At 38.2% G+C, this 17,203-nt stretch overlaps 1 protein-coding gene across 1 annotated transcript in view; it reads right to left on the bottom strand.

The window, feature by feature from the left end:
* Window positions 1–17,203, bottom strand: part of dmd (dystrophin) — a 541,017-nt gene that overhangs the window by 478,894 nt on the left and 44,920 nt on the right. Inside the window, exons 2-3 of the mRNA XM_076297170.1 lie at window positions 11,675–11,736; window positions 2,379–2,471 (exon numbers count right to left, since the gene is read on the bottom strand). Coding sequence (XP_076153285.1) covers window positions 2,379–2,471; window positions 11,675–11,736 — 155 coding nt within the window. The remainder of the gene's footprint in view (window positions 1–2,378; window positions 2,472–11,674; window positions 11,737–17,203) is intronic.

Raw genomic sequence — 17,203 nt, 5'->3', positions numbered from 1 at the left:
GTAGGCCTACTGCACCACGTAGGCTACTGTAGTGCGGTTCTGTCAACATAAAAAAAAAAAAAAAAAACTACGGGTAGCCTACAATTTTCGCACAACTTGGTGGAAAAGTAGCACAGGTTAAAGAAAACCCATTCATTTTTGGAGCTGATCCTACTCAAAAGGAACTTCAAAGTATTTCCCATATAGTAGGCCTAACCTTTTAGCTCACAACGACATTGAAAGTGAAACTTGGAAAGTGGTCTCTCCACCGAGTGTTAGATGTGTTAGATGCACAATCAATCGCGAGTCGATGCAGGTAAAAAGTAGGCTATCAACTGGTAGCCTAGGTTAGTAACGGTATTGCAAAATGTGATGACGGCACACAAAATAGTGCAAAAAGGTTTAGTAGGCTATACACTTGTGGTGATAGCCTACAGTTAATGTGAATCGCGGACTATAACCAAAGTTAGGAGAAGATTTGCACCAAATAAAGGCTGTGTTTGTGTTTCTAGCCTACAACATGTTGGCACAAAACGTAATTTCTGTCAACTATGACAAAGTCCATGTTCAGTAGCCTATATTTTTCATTTAGTCAAGCAGTGACATGTGGTTTAATGCATGGGGTAACATGACGTGAGACAGACAGAAGATGAGCCTGTCTTTAGTAGCCTATCCCTGAATCCTGTCCCTCTCAATTTCAAAACAGTTCAAAACGGTGTGATTAGCACATTAAAAATCCCGGAGAGACACCCCCGGACCCCCGTGTTATTGTGATTAGGCTATAGGTCCAAATGTAAATGTTTGGGTTCAGTTTTTTTTTTTTTTTGGGGGGGGGGGGGGGGTCGTCGGTCCAGTGGTGGGCCGGTCCTGGAGAAAATTGCCAGGGCCGAATTTTGCTCCCAGTCCGACCCTGGCTGTGGACAGTGTGAAATGTTCAAGTAGCCTAATAACACAATCCAATGTGTGTCTCAATTGTCCCCCGCTGACCACCTCACACATTTCTCTAGATTTTGCAACGACCTTACATGACACAATGCCATAAAATATGACAGTTTTTAGGACACAGAATAAAAAAAGTTTTCGATGTCCCAAACGGGGAGCCATACTTTATTGTTTTTAACAATCTCTATGCTATGCTTTTCAAACATAATGCGTGACTCAGACATCTAACTAAATGCAACAGGCAATCGCATTTGCAAAATGAGGACCAGTGTTTTGTCAAATTGCAAATAGCTATTCGTTTTAACGAATTTTTATGATAGTATGAAGTACTTTTTGTATAGGCTACTATCTTAATCTTGGAATATGGGGAGGGAAGTGGCGCGTCTGCAGAAGTCAGCCAAATATGAATGTAATTCTGCGGCATAAAGCAGATGTATTTGTTTATTGTACAGAAAAATAAAAATGACATGTCAAGCAGTCAATTGACTACATTGCAGTCAAGAAGTAGGGCAAATTAACGTGGGTCATAGTTGTCTAGCCTGTTAAAAACGTAGCTAGATATTATTAAATTGCCAATAACATTGTTTTCTGCAGAAGCCTACCCAAGGCTACAGATTAATTCTGAACAGTTATTTTTCTACTGGCTCAATTATCACACAAGACACTGTTTTGATTTGTGTAGTTGCGTTACCCCCAACACTGACAATAACGTAGACAGCAAATTAAGATATTTTTTCGTTTTGTGGAGTGGCACCTGTAGGCTATCAAAAGCAGATTTGTGTTGTTGCTTCGTTACCACGTTACCACCGTGTAATCAAGCCTTAAGCCATACCCAAGTAACCTAAGGGGCGGCAGGCAGAGCGATGTACAGTGGCAGAGCGACGCACAGTGGCTGAAAGTGGTACTAAAGCTTCACGCAGCTTCACGCCTCGTAATGCGCGACTGAAGTGGCCATTTGAAAGCGATGCCCACTGTAGTGACATTTCAAAAAAACTTTATTCTCTTTTTTGCTGTTTAATTCTGTTGCCTTTAAAGGGACACCAGGCAAGCCTGATGCTTTTTCTCTACGAAACTCCCCCTCGCTCGGTCTGAAGCTCTTTTCCTTTTCTTTGCATCTTCCGTCAAGGGTTTTCGCTGCTTCTTGGCCGGCTCTGCCATTATACACACGTTTGCAACAATCGCTAGCGTTTCGTTAGCCTTCCTCTGTGCTGTGGATGCAGGATGGAAACTGAAACTGCTTCGGTCGCCGGGTACGATACACTGAACTTGCAAGCGGGATATTCTTCCTACAGGCAGTAGGGGCGGGCGAGAGAGTCTTCATTCGCCCTGTAATGAGTCATTTAACCATATACCGACTTACGAAGATGAGTAATTAACACGAAAATGTTGCCTGGTGTCCCTTTAAATTGTCATGACCACCAAAATAATAATATCACTAAAATATAAAGTATACCAACCAGTTCATGCTTAATCAAGCCTTCCAGAAGTTCTAGGAGTCGGCGACCATCACAAAGGTCAGTGAACAAGTCTTCAATGGGAGGTTTACCAGCCTAGAAAACAAACACAAACCTTTATGAAAACAAACACTGGCATTACCCTGCCAGTATTAATCTTGTACTATTTTATTGGAATTATTTAACCTATATAAATCATTGAGGGAAAGAATAAGCAATAAAATATACAAAGAATAAAATGATTATTAAATACATTTTCAAGAAAATTCTAATTGTGACGGGCAGATATATCAATTCGCAAGTCCCTTCTCTTTTAGCTACTGTTGCTTTGTCTGGCAGACATTGCAAAATCTTCACGTCTTTGCAATTGAGAACAATGCAATGTGCAGAAGACAAAAAATGCTGTAGATCACCAGAGAAAAACACTGCTATAGAGCTCTGGATTGTGTTGTCAAATTGCTAAGAATTGTAAAGAATTGTGGGAATATGGGTCACATAGATACTGTACCATAGACTACTATACAATTTGATATTATGTCAATGAAGACAGGGAATCCTTTAGTGAATCTATGTGCTGCTGACCTGTTGAATATATACAAGATGACAATTAAATATATACAATATTTACGAGATGACAATTAACCCTATAGTTATTTCGCCAGCTTTCGTGTTCATTTTAATATCAAAGAAAGGAAATTCCAAAAGAAATTAATGTAGCCCTGTCGCAAATGCTTTTAAATAGCGAAATTCTTATGCCACAGTTGCAGTAGTGCAAGGTAGTGGTGGGGAAAAAAATAGATCCTGTTCAGTTTAGCTATATTTTGCGCACGCAATTATATCGATACAGTAGCGCAAAGTATTGCAGTATTTAATTTTTTCATTTATCTGTTTTACTTTCGTGTTTTCTCCATGGGTTTTCTCGGAGTCTACTCTGATAATTTACATTTGTGCATTAGCCTACATCCACAAGGTGGCGCTGGTTGCGGTGCTTTGTAGTCGTGCTTTCAACAGCAAATTCAAATGAAAATGGCTTCATCATCACAACCGGTTGTACATGACGCTTCTCTTTCAAATCTGAAGTGTGGGTAAATTTTGGTTTTCATCATAAAGCAAATAGCAAAGACCTACAGTGGGTTCTACATTCAATTGTCCGGCTTCATGAATCACGCATCTTTTATTTAATTTTCCCCAGTGAATGTGCAATGATCCAAACAACCACCAGGTGGCACTTGTGAGCAGGGTTAGCCGCTTTTGCTGCTTTGAGTGTATGCGTGCCAATATGCTACAGTATGGACCACATATTTACCCATTGTTTCAGTTGTTTCCACATTATTACTCCCTGATTAGCTTTAATTTCGATGGCTGATAGGCCTACAGTAAGTCTCCTGCGACAGTCCCAACATTTAGCACTATAGGCTAATCAAAGAATCCAAAAGTAAAGTAAATCCCGAAGCAAACTGAAAATCTTCTGCTTTTAATATAGCCACTGCTCCAAACGATAGGTAGTCTCACGATAAAACTTGTTATTGTTTATGAAGGTGTCTTTGTTATTTTATGAAGAGGCATCTGGCTGTTTTGTTTATGTTTGTTTTCATTAATGGTTTAGCTCATGAAGTCACGACAGGGACGTTGGAAGTATTTTCTGAGAGGGGGTGCGGATGATGTGAGCGGGGGTCCGGGGGTTTCTCCCCTGGAAAAAATAAATACATTTTGGCTGCTAAAAATACCATTTTAATGCAGTTTTCGGAGGGACAGAAATACCAACAGAGAAAGCAGAAATACCAACAGAGACACCCAATGGGCCTACCTTGCATTGCGCCCCCACCTGGCCAAGCAAGTGAATGTGCCAGAAAATAACATGGAAAAACAAATAGCACACGCATCAAATACAGTGGGGAAAATAAGTAGTGGACACGTCAACATTTTTTTCAGTAAGTATACTTCCAATGAGGCTATTTGCATGACATTTTCACCAGACATTAGTATTAACTCAGATAATCCACCCATATAAAAAAATCCAAGCTAAAGTCCACAGGTAGAGTTATGTGCAATAAAGTGGAATGACACAGGAAAAAAGTATTGAACACGCCTGCTGAAATTTCTTAAATACTTTGTGGAAAAGCCTTTATTCGTAATGACAGCTTCAAGGCATTTCCTGTATGATGAAACTAATCAGTCACAGTATTCTGGTGTGAGGTTGGCCCATTCTTTTAAACAGATAGTCCTTTAATATTGAAGATTTCAGGGGTCCCTCTTGTGAATCCTGATCTTTAGTTAACTTCCAAAACTGTTCAATTGAATTGAATTCAGGGCCTTGATTTCCTTTCTCTGAAACCAATTGAGAGTTTCCTTTGCTGAATGGTTTGGATCATTGTCCTGCTGGAAGGTCTAGCCATGTCTCATCCTCATTATCCTGGTGGATGTGAAGATTCTCCCAGAACAAAATTATTACATTCATCATTCCTTCAACTGTATGAAGTCTGCTAGTACCATAAGATGAAAAACAGCCCACACCATGATGCCACCACCTCCAAACCTCACTGTTGGTAGGGTAATTTTAGGGTGATGCACAGTGCCATTTCTCCTCCAAATATGGTGTGTAGTATGCCATCCGAAAAGTTACATTTTTAACCAGTATTTCATAGGATTGTTGAAATGTTGTGTAGCAAACTTTCAACGAGCTTTGACATGTTTTTCTTCAGCAATAGAGTCATGCGTGATGAGCGTGCATAGAGGCCATGGCGGTGGAGTGCATTACCTATGATTTTCTCTGTAACAATGGTACCTGCTGCCTCCAAATCTTTCTGGAGCTTTCTCAGAGTTGTTCTTGGCTCTTGGGCTACTCTTCTGACTATCCTTCTGACTTCCTGGTCAGAAATCTTGCAAGGAGATCCTGTGCATGGCCAGTTGATGATGTAGTGATGTTCCTTCTACTTGCAAATAATGGCTCCAATACTGCTTGCTGGATGATTCTGAAGTTTTGAAGTGCATCTGTAACCAGTTCCATTATTATGTTTTGCAACAATAAGGTTGCAAAGATCTTGGGAGAGATGTTTCTTTTGTGACACCTTGCTAACAAAAAAACTTTTTTATAGCCCACCAGTATGTACTTACCCAGCTTATATCAATTTGCACAGATAGGAGGGATAATTTCTCTAACTACTAATAGATTCCAGTTTGTTCCTTGCCATTCCTTGCATTTGTGTACTGCTTTTTCTTAGCGTGTTCAATACTTTTTCCCTGTGCCATTCCACTGGTTTACTCATAACACTACTTTTAGACATTAATGTTTGGATTATTATATATGTGTGGATTACCTAAATTAATACTAATGTCCGGTGAAAATTTCATGCGAATGGCCTCACTGGAAGTATACTTACTGAAAAAATTTTTGACGTGTTCAATACTTATTTTCCCCGCTGTATGTACATTTCACAAATGCACCACGTCGGTGCTTTGTTGGATTCTGAAATGTCACAGGTTGCGGACCGGAGGTGCTCGGGCCCGCCATTGCCGCTTGCGGCTTTATTTCAAAATGTTGTTTGAAAGCATAATTACGTAAATTGGTGGAGTTTTGAGCAAGAACGTTGTTTACATTAACACCAAATTGTCTTACAGTGAAAGCGAACCAGGCATACAAACAAAACTATTTTACACCACTGACAATGTTCAAAATAGAATGACACTTTTGTGGTAGTGTGGTGAGGTTGTCTACAGACAAATTGAAGTATTGTAAACATTGTAAGTGTTTTTAGGCTATCTTAGTTGTCTTCCTGTCGCGGCCACCTTGAAGGAAATGTTTAACAAGTCGATTAACAAATGGCAAGCCGATTGAGCATTTATTCAGATATCTTGATATCAGGCATAATTGTCATGTACATGCAAGCCATTTCTGTCCACTAGTTAACTAGTGAGCCATTTCTGTGTGAACTAGTTAACTAGTGACAGCCAAAATGCTCACTAGTTAACTAGTAAGGCCCAAATTCTCTCTAGTTAACTAGTTCATATGTTTCATATTTTACTAGTTAACTAGTAATGCTCAGCATGTTCACTAGTTAACTAGTAGACACTGAAATGTGCACTAGTTAACTAGTTTAAAGACTTCTATATTTTACTAGTCAACTAGTAAGGTACAAAAATGTTTACTAGCTGACTACTGAATGTCAAATTCCCACTTGTTAACTTCTATGTAATTTGGCCAGCCGCATGAGCATTTATTCTGATATATTGATATCAGGCCAACATGCAAGCCATTTTTGTCAACTAGTTAACTAGTGAGCCATGTTTGTGCACACTAGTTAACTAGTGACAGCATAAATGCCCACTAGTTAACTAGTGAACACATATTAGCTTCACTAGTTAACTAGTGAGAGCCAGAAATGTCCACTAGTTAACTAGTAAAGGCCAAAATGCATACCAGTCAGCTAGTTGAAGGCTTTTGGGTCTCACTAGTTAACTAGTGACAGCCAAAAATGTGCACATGTTTACTAGTGAAGGCAAAACTCCTCACTAGTTAACTAGTTGGAGTAGGTCAATGTCACTAGTTAACTAGTGAACCATAAATGGCTTACTAGCTAGCTAGGTGATGGCAGCAGGCTCACTAGTTAACTAGTTGATGCATCCATTGTCCAAACTAGTTAACTAGTGAGGTCATAAATGTATACTAGTAAACTAGTTCAAGACAAAATTCACACTAGTCAACTAGTGGCGCAGAATTCAAATTAGGAGGCGGAGAACTCTGGAAATTGAGGCTTTCTATTGGCTCCCTATGTCCAAATAGAACATGACAACCAATCACAGCGCAGAATTTCACAAAATCCCACCCACAACATTTGCATGTGGCACACAAGTTAACATGCTGGCCAAAGGAACTTTAACTAGTAAACTAGTGGCCTCAGTGTGACACTTACATGTAAACTAGTGAAGGCAGAACTGCTCACTAGTTAACTAGTGAAGACACAAATGCCCACTAGTTAACTAGTGAGGTCTAAAAAGTGTCACTAGTTTACTAGTGTGCACCAAAATACCCACTAGTAAACTAGTGATGGCAATTTCCATTCGACTAGTTAACTAGTGAGGTGCAAAAAGTGTCACTAGTTTACTAGTGTGCTCCAAAACGGCCACTAGTTAACCAGTGAAGGCTATTTCAGCCCCACTAGTTAACTAGTGAGATGCCAAAATGGTCACTTGTTAACATGTAACGGCAAAAATACCCTCTAGTTTACTAGTGAGGGTGTTGTAGGGCTTACTAGTTAACTAGTGGCATGTATATGTTGTTCACTAGTTAACTAGTTACACCTAAAAAGAGAAACAGGCTGACCGTTTTTGTCCACTAGTTAACTAGTGGAACAACTGAAGTCTCACTAGTTTGCATGTGTGGCAGTGAAGCAGCTCACTAGTTAACTAGTGCCTGAAACGGCTATTAGGCATTAAAAAAAAAATGATTGGGTTCCGGTTTCCGACCGACCCTGTCAATTTATGTGCGACCCAAATTTATTTTATGAGCTTGGGGAAGAAATAACACTAAATAGTCTAGGCTACATTAAATAAATCCACAAATAAAAGGCGAACTATAATTACATTAATTGCGTTATGTATAGGGATGAGCGTATTCTCTCTGTTACAAAATAGCCTATGCACAGCTGTTCACGAAGACGATTGTTTTCGTCACATACCAAGGCACTCGCAATTTTGTCCAAACACCGCAACTTTTTCGCAAATTTGACCAATCATCGTAGTTTCACTGTGAAATGTCACCTACCGCAACAGTCCCTCGCGCAGAATATTGAGCCAGATGGCACACTTCTGCACCTTCTGCATATGACGCCAAAGACTGCCCTAAGTGTTCGTTCCTCTGCAGTTTTGATGACAATAAATAGAAGGCTAACGTTAACGATCTGCTTACTTGCATCTCTCAACCTGGTGTTGCTAACCTACCTAGGCTATGAAAGTAAGTTAAGGCCTACTTGGTTTACTGACATTTGAGTAGGCTATGCAACCCATTGGCAAACGTTTACCTGGATATGTCCTTTTAGCTTATGTCATGTTTATGTCAAGCTTATGTTTGCTAGCTTGTGGGCTTAGTTTGAGTAGTGCTACCAAAATCATAGAAATTAATAAAATTGCAAGACATTTACCTCTTCTATGATCCAAGAATAATTTCATTCGAGTTGTTTTTTTTTAACATTTATTTTAACTAATGACATGGAAGACATTCCCAATTGCATCCACAAATGCACTATGCAAAAGTGATTTATACTTGTAGCCGAACACAGTGAGATGCAAGCCTTCCAATCCACTCAGAAATGTAATTAGGCTACTCGCACGTCCTTAAAGGGGCAGGCAGTCAATTAGACGTACACCACCAATGTAATGACATTAAACAGAAGTGTAGTCAAATAGTTTAAATCAATATGAAATTACTAGATACTTACTTGGATATTAGTAATTATGCAGGCCACAGACTATGAATTATTAAAAAGATATGAACTTAATATGAATTACAAAATATATGAATGTATTGAAACATATGACATGATACCATCTCTTTAGGTGACTGTCTTTTTTGGACAGTTCTACTATACTGCTTTGTGAATTACCTCAGTCAAAGCATTTTCACAAATAAAGTAGGCCTACTTTGATTTTCTGTAATCCTTACTGTTTACCTTTGATTATCCTATTTAATAAGCATCAAGATTATCAGTGTGATTTTGGTCTTACTAACCTTAATTGCCCTAAATTTAAACTATTTTTGCAATTTTCACTTCCTCCCGCAATTTCTCCACAAGAAACAGCTAAAATCACCGCAACTTCCATCCAGGCATTTTAGGTCGCAACAGTCTCAAAAAACCTCGCGAAATCCTGGAGGGATTGATTTTCTACCTACTGTATCCCTTACTGCCACTGGAAAAAAAAAAAAAAAAATTTCCCTACCGACCCATGGCCTCAACTGACAACCAACAGGAACCAAACCTTTTTTTTTTTTATGCCTTATGCAAATTCTAATGAGAGGGTGGGTAGAAGACTCCTATTGGGTATTATGTAAGAATCCCACCCAGTCTAAATGTAAATTTACTGTTCATAGCCTCGCGATCAGGTCCTGATGGGTGCCCCTAGTGGCTAAAGTGACACACTGCTCTGCAACGGTACTTCAGTATAGATAGTAAAGCAGAGCTTGCAGTATGCAGTATCTCATATTCTGTCAAAATGGTTTTTAATAATAACAGGGAAACCCCATGCTTTAACAAGTGAGCTCTTAGTGATCCACACCAAAGATTCAAGGGATCGATTTTAATATTATTCTTTGTTTATTGTTGCTAAGCAACCACAGACATATATGTATCCATTCAGTCGTGCTTTTCTGATTAATAACTGAAAAACAAAAGATTGTACACATTAACTGCACACATTAACTGCACATGGTTTCAAAAGTAATTAAAAGCTCAAGAAAAAAACTTCATGCACATCTAAGGAATTGAACCCTGGTCTCCCACATGATCTCCTGCTGCTTAACTACTTGAGCTAGTCTTGCCACATCAGCAATGCTATCATCAATGTTCATGTTACTGAAATGTTTTGTTGCTAAGCAACCATATACAAATGCCTCCAGTTTTATTGCGATTTTCAGACTAATAACTGAAAAACTAAAGATTGTAGACATTAACTGAACGAAGATTACAGCAATACACCACAACTTTGTCACTAGACCTGTTATCAAAACATATTTTTATGCTCAAACGATCTTAGTTTATAAAAGTTTGCTCTTAGAACAGCCTGGACGAAGTCAGCCATGTTTTCTAGGTTTCTGAGTTCTAAATGGACCAATCAAAATCCTTGTTCCACCTTCTTCATTTGCATGCAAGTGCGACATTGCGCACTAGTTAACTAGTGGACAATGTTATGTCCCACTAGTTAACTAGTTGCACAAAATGCCAGCCGTTTGTGTATTTATTCAAATTCCACTAGTTTACTAGTGTGAGGGGCATTTTTCTCCTGCTAGTTCATTATGGACAGTGTTTTGTCTTCACTAGCTAACATGTAAGGCTCAAAATGCCCTCTATAAGCTAGTGAAAGGCATTAATAATGCAGATATGCTCACTAGTTAACTAGTGAGCATGTCCTGTTCCATTACTAGTAAACTAGTAAGGCCAAACATGTCAACTAGTTAACTAGTGAAGGCCAATGTGTCACTAGTTAACTAGTAACAGTACCTTTTGCATTACTAGTGAACTAGATAGCTCCAAAAACAGCCACTAGTGTGTGTCGTGTGCGCACTAGTTAACTAGTGAGCTGCTTCACTGCCACACATGCAAACTAGTGAGACTAAAATTGTTCCACTAGTTAACTAGTGGACAAAAACAGTCAGCTTGTTTGTGTTTTTAGGTGTAAGTAGTTAACTAGTGAACAAAATATGCATGCCACTAGTTAACTAGTAAGGCCCACAACACCCTCACTAGTACACTAGTGGGTATTTTGGCCTTTACATATTAACAAGTGACCATTTTTGCATCTCACTAGTTAACTAGTAGGGCTGAAATGGCCTTCACTAGTTAACTAGTGGGCATTTTGTGGCACACTAGTAAACTAGTGACACTTTTTGCACCTCACTAGTTAACTAATTTGGTGCACACTAGTACTAGTGACACTTTTTAGACCTCACTAGTTAACTAGTGGGCATTTGTGTCTTCACTAGTTAACTAGTGAGCAGTTCTGCCTTCACTAGTTTACATGTAAGTGTCACACTGAAGCCACTAGTTTACTAGCTAGAGTTCCTTTGGCCAGCATGTTAACTTGTGTGCCACATGCAAATGTTGTGGGTGGGATTTTGTGAAATTCTGCACTGTGGTTGGTTGTCATGTTCTATTTGGACATAGGGAGCCAATAGAAAGCCTCAAATTCCGGAATTTTCTGCCTCCTAATTTGAATTCTGCGCCACTAGTTGACTAGTGTGAATTTTGTCTTGAACTAGTTTACTAGTATACATGTATGACCTCACTAGTTAACTAGTTTGGACAAATGATGCATCAACTAGTTAACTAGTGAGCCTACTGCCATCACCTAGCTAGCTAGTCAGCCATTTATGGTTCACTAGTTAACTAGTGACATTGACTTACTGCAACTAGTTAACTAGTGAGGTGTTTTGCCTTCACTAGTAAACATGTGCACATTTTTGGCTGTCACTAGTTAACTAGTGGCACCCAAACGCCTTCAACTAGCTGACTGGTATACACTGTAAGCATCACCTAGCCTATAATAAACCTTCCTAATCAATAACAAACAACCTCAACAATATGGCATACCTTGGAGAATTGAGAGTTTATCCATTTTGAGAACGTCTTCTTCTGAACGTCTTCCCTCTCATCTGTATAGAAAAAAGCAATGTCATTCCAGCTTGTAGTTTTATCCCCAAACATGTGGAAACACATAAACACTAAATTATTTGCCATCACAATTTGGGATTGAATCTAGCCTAAATGACTAGGTTAGTAAACATCTGCACAACCTGTATCAAATATTTTCAGATGTATCCTCCCCCCAGATATTTTGCTTGTTTAAGTTACAGCTCTACTAGAACCTTAAAGAATGATTCACATTTCTATGTTCAAACTGTCTGTATGCTAGTAGTCTCTGCAATGCTGTCTAACTAGCACTGCAACTGTAACTGACCTGCAGGAAGTATATTTATAGCAGCCTCATTAAGAAGAGATTTTTATCTACTACCACAATGTTCTATGCCTGACTTTGCATAGTCATAGTCACATACAGTTACAAACAGTAAAATAACAGCTTGTACCTAAAGCTAATGGTATTAACTTCTTAATGGTATTGGATTCTTTAAGAAAAAAAAAAGCTTCCAGAGGGCTCAACAGTGGTTTCTACCATCCCAAGCCCACCACCCGTTGATAGATTAAGACATGTCAATAGCATAGACGGCACCACTTGCACAAGATATAGCACAAATATAACAACAACAACACATTGTCTTTCTATAGCGCTTTCAAGACACCCAAAGCTTTCTATGGTGAAGGGGGAACCTCACTGACCACCACCAAACATTAGCTTATCAGCTTGGAATTTCTTAGAACAACCATGGCCAAATGCTAAATCCAAAAGGGTTTTTGGGGAATTTAACCACTAAGGGCTGGTTGATAAAACGTAGACCCCCTAAAATCCCTTTACGAGAAAAAGAATGGCAGAAGAGTATTTTAAGTTGAACCTAAATGGGACTTAAATTGTACTTGATTAATGAGACAATAGGCAATGCCTTAGAAATTTTTAAAAAGAAACTCTAAAGCCTTTCTTTTGTCTCAGTCCAAATTATGTTCAATTTAAGATCTTAAATGTTCTTGTTTTGTTTCCTTAATCCACTGATCTTATTACAGTGCATGAAAATGCACTGTACTGTTCTTCCTAGGCTTCTTATTACAGTGCATGAAAATGCACTGTACTGTTCTTCCTAGGCAACTTCTTCTTCTTATTATTATTACAGTGCATGAAAATGCACTGTACTGTTCTTCCTAGGCAACTTCTACTTCTTATTATTCCGCTTACCACTTTTTCCGTACGCAATTTCTCTTGAACAGTTTAACTTAGAAACTTCATTTAAACTTTGTAACGTAGGTCTTCAAACAGATCGGGTTGGTATGACTTTTCAACTTTGAAACTTTTATACTTTTTAAACTATTAAATAAAAACTTTTTTAAAAATCCCCATAGACTTATCATTGCCGATTATGACATCATAATACGGCCATTAAGCAATTAGAATCCTATGGCAGGTGTTCAGGCCACCTGCAACCTCAGGCTTTAAGCATACAATCTGGGTCAATTAAGACTACACATCCTATTCAACTGTTTCCTCTGCCCAAAACTGTTTCAAAATAAAAGTCATCACTACAATAATCCACTGTTAAACAATGTAACCCATTAAACTACTGAACTTTTTGCATTCAACTTTTAAACGGTCTACTTTTAAACTATCATTAAACTATCTATCTATTAAACTAGCTGTCTATCAACAACTTTTAAACTATCTACATTCAACTTTTAAACTTTTAAACTATATAGATTCAACTTTTAAACAGTCTACTTTTAAACTATTAATAAACTATCTATTAAACTAGCTGTCTATCAACAACTTTTAACTTGTCATCAACTATGTCAACACTTGTCATCAACTATGACTCCTACCCACTGTAGCTAATTAGCATGGTTAGCATGGTTAGCATAACAACTAAAAATGATTAGCTAGGTTAGCTAAGTCACATGGTTAGCATAGTTAGCATGTTAGCATGGTTAACATGCTAGTTAGCATAGTTAACATAACTACTAAAAATTATTAGCTAGGTTAGCTAAGTCACATGGTTAGCATAGTTAGCATTGTTAACATGTTAGTTAGCATAGTTAGCATAACTACTAAAAATGATTAGCTAGGTTAGCTAAGTCACATGGTTAGCATAGTTAGCATGTTAGCATGATAGTTAGCATAGTTAGCATAACTACTAAAAATGATAAGCTAGGTTAGCTAAGTCACATGGTTAATTTAGTTAGCATGTTAGCATTGCTAACATAGTTAGCATGTTTAACAAAACTGCTACAAAACATTAGTTAAGTTAGCTAAGTAGCATGGTTAGCATAGTTACTATTGTTAGCATGTTTATAAAACTGCTAGAAAACGTTAGCTAAGTAACATGGTTAGCATGTTAGCATTGCTAGCACTACTATAAAACATTAGCTAAGCATAGTTAAAAATCTTAGCATAACTGCTAGCAAACATTAGAGCCATTCCAACTTTCAGTTATCGTCAAATATCTACCTATACACAACCATTAAACTATTTGAATATCAACATTCATTAAACTTCCAGTCTGTCAACAACTTTTAAACTATTTACCTTCAACTTTTAAACGGTCTACTTTTAAACTATCATTAAACTATCTATTAAACTAGCTGTCTATCAACAACTTTTAAACTATCTACATTCAGCTTTTAAACAGTCTACTTTTAAACTATCAACTTTTATTAAGCTATGCAACCACCATGTCTATCCTAGCATCACCGTAGTAACCATCTCTGTATTATCTGTTTTAACTATACATGATATTTTACATCACAACTTTAGCATTTTCATGCACTTGTAATTTCTTGGAATTGCATTTCTAGTTTAGCTTGTTATCTCTCCTAAAGGGGTTTTTAATGAAAAAAGTCCAGGATACAGTAACCTCCAAATAAGACTGGATTTATTTTTGTGAAACAAGATATCTAAATTCTCCTCTGGGTACACAGCAGAACATCTTCTAAACAATACTGACATGTTTACATACAGTATCCAACTTAATTCCAAAACAGTTGGGACATTGTGTAAAATGCAAATAAAAACAGAATGTGATAATTTGCAAATCTCGTAAACCCATATTTAGCTGCAAACAGGACCTAGACAACATATCAATTGAAAATATAAAAATGACGAATTGGACTATTTTATGAAAAGTATGAGCACATTTTGAATTCAATGCCAGCAACCCATCTCAAAAAAGTTGGGAGAGGGGGCAACAAAAAGTTGGAAATGTTGTATAACTGTCTTTCTTCTTATAAATGTTTTTCTTAAATGTATGTCTTTCTGGCAGACCCCAGGTAGTGAGAATGGGCCAGTTCACCTCAAATTCCATCATTCTGAACACAGGAGCTCCACAGGGCTGTGTCTTGAGCCCACTGCTGTACTCTCTCTACGATGACTGTATGTCATCTCACAGCTCCGCTTCCATCATTAAGTTTGCTGATGATACAGTAGTCCTGGGCCTCATCTCCGACAAACGATGAGACCGGCTTCTTGGAAGAGGTGAAAAAGCTGATTGCCTGGTGTCAGGCAAACTGTCTCCAACTGAATGTTAGCAAAACCAAGGAGCTAATTGTAGACTTCAGAAGGAGGCAGCAGCAGACCTACACCCCTCTCTTGATTGATGGAACACAGGTAGAGAGAGTTAGTAGTTTTAAATATCTGGGAGTACACATCTCTGAGGACCTGACCTGGGGTACTCCCATCCAAGCTTAGGTTAAAAAGGCCAGACAACGAATGTACCATCTAAGACAACTCTGGAAATTCAGGTTCCCCCCAGTGATTTTAAAAACATTTTACACTGGGGTCATAGAGAGTATACTAACGCAGTGTATCACTGTGTGGTATGACAACAGCACTGAGAAAGACCACAACGCCTTGCAGAGAGTGGTGCGCTCAGCCAAGTGCATCTCTAGGACTTCTCTCCCCTCCCTGCATGATATATACATCAGCCGTTGCAAGTACAGAGCCACTAAAATCGTAAAGGACTCCACCCATCCCAGTAACTGTCTGTTCAGTTTGTTGAAGTCAGGCAAGCACTTCTGAAGTTTAAAAGGCCAAAACTGAGAGACTAAGGAAAAGCTATTTCCCTCAGGCCATTAGACTCCTCAACATGGAAATGCCAACTCTTATGAATGCCATGGACTCCATTCCATTTTAATAACATTATTATTATTATTTATTATTATTATTATTATTCATGTCACTTTGTTGTTCTATTATTTTGAATTATTTATTATTAACTTCTGCTTTTAATCTTATCTGTTTACTTAGATTATTTCTACTTTACAGTCATGAAGCTAACCAGGCTTACATTTCACTGCTTGTTTTACTAATATAACTATGTAAGTGATGAATAAATCTCACTGAATCTGAAGGCAACTAAAGGAGGAACATTGCACAACTAATTAAGTTAACTGGCACGATGATAAAGACCATCCAAGAGAGGCAAAGTCTCACAGAAGTAAAGATGTGGAGTTCATCACTGTTTAAACCTGTGTGGGCAAATAATAAGATAATATAAGAATAATGCTTCTTAACATGAAATTGCGATGGATTTGGGGATTTAATCATCATCATCTGCTGTTTGTAAATGTCAATCAAAACTTGACACTTAAAAGTGTTAGCCCGTGGTAAAAGTGTTCACCGGGTTGTAAATTTGTTTTAGATTGTAATTTTGTTTTATGACATGTAATTTGGTGCTTGGACATTGTAAGTATGCACCCGCAAATGTAAATTTGTTTTGCACTTCTTGGCCACCCTTACATGATCTTGTAATATGGCCAATCTCCCGACCAAGACGCAGGACGAATTTATGGTTCTATTATCGGATAGTCTGATATGGTCCATCCTAAAAGACAATTGTGGAAGAAAAAAAAACTTTAATCTGACCCAGCCATAAGAATCACTTGCCTACTTAATGGAAAGTAGGCCTGCACAGTTCTAACTTTCATTACCAGCCTAAACCATCCATCTGCATTCTTCTAGTAACTCGTAGGCAACGACAAAACAAAGTCTTACACTTAGTTATTTACATGAATCCCATTAATTTAGCTTTATGGCATAGGACAGATAACAAATGTACGTACCCACTCAGTGTTCCATAATGGTAAATTAAAGGAACCATATGTAAGATTGTGGCCAAAACTGGTACTGCAATCACTTTCAAATTACTGTAGTGCGGTGTATCCCCTCCCCCTCCCCCCCTGACTCGAGGTTGCCAACCCAGATGCCGAAACACTACTGACTTTGTGATTAGTAGATAGGTGGAGGGTGGCGCATCAGGCCAAAACACAACATGACATGACAAAACACAACAACAACATCAGTTGAGGGCTGCAACCTGGCCGGACTACTGTTGTCAGTGATATAAGTATTTGAAATTAACATGATTTCTTAATGTCTAGTGACATATCAGGGCCATTTTATGATTAATTGAAATACATTTCTTACATACGGTTCCTTTAATGAGTGCTAACACAATAGAGCACAGA

The sequence above is a fragment of the Alosa pseudoharengus genome, unplaced genomic scaffold (genome assembly GCF_046254945.1).
Source record: "Alosa pseudoharengus isolate Yale_2024_CS ecotype anadromous, Long Island Sound unplaced genomic scaffold, YU_APseudo_1.1 YU_APseudo_1.1_scf_20, whole genome shotgun sequence".
NCBI lineage: Eukaryota > Metazoa > Chordata > Actinopteri > Clupeiformes > Clupeidae > Alosa > Alosa pseudoharengus.
Note: the sequence above shows the minus strand (reverse complement) of the source record. Positions and strands in the feature narration are given on the sequence as shown.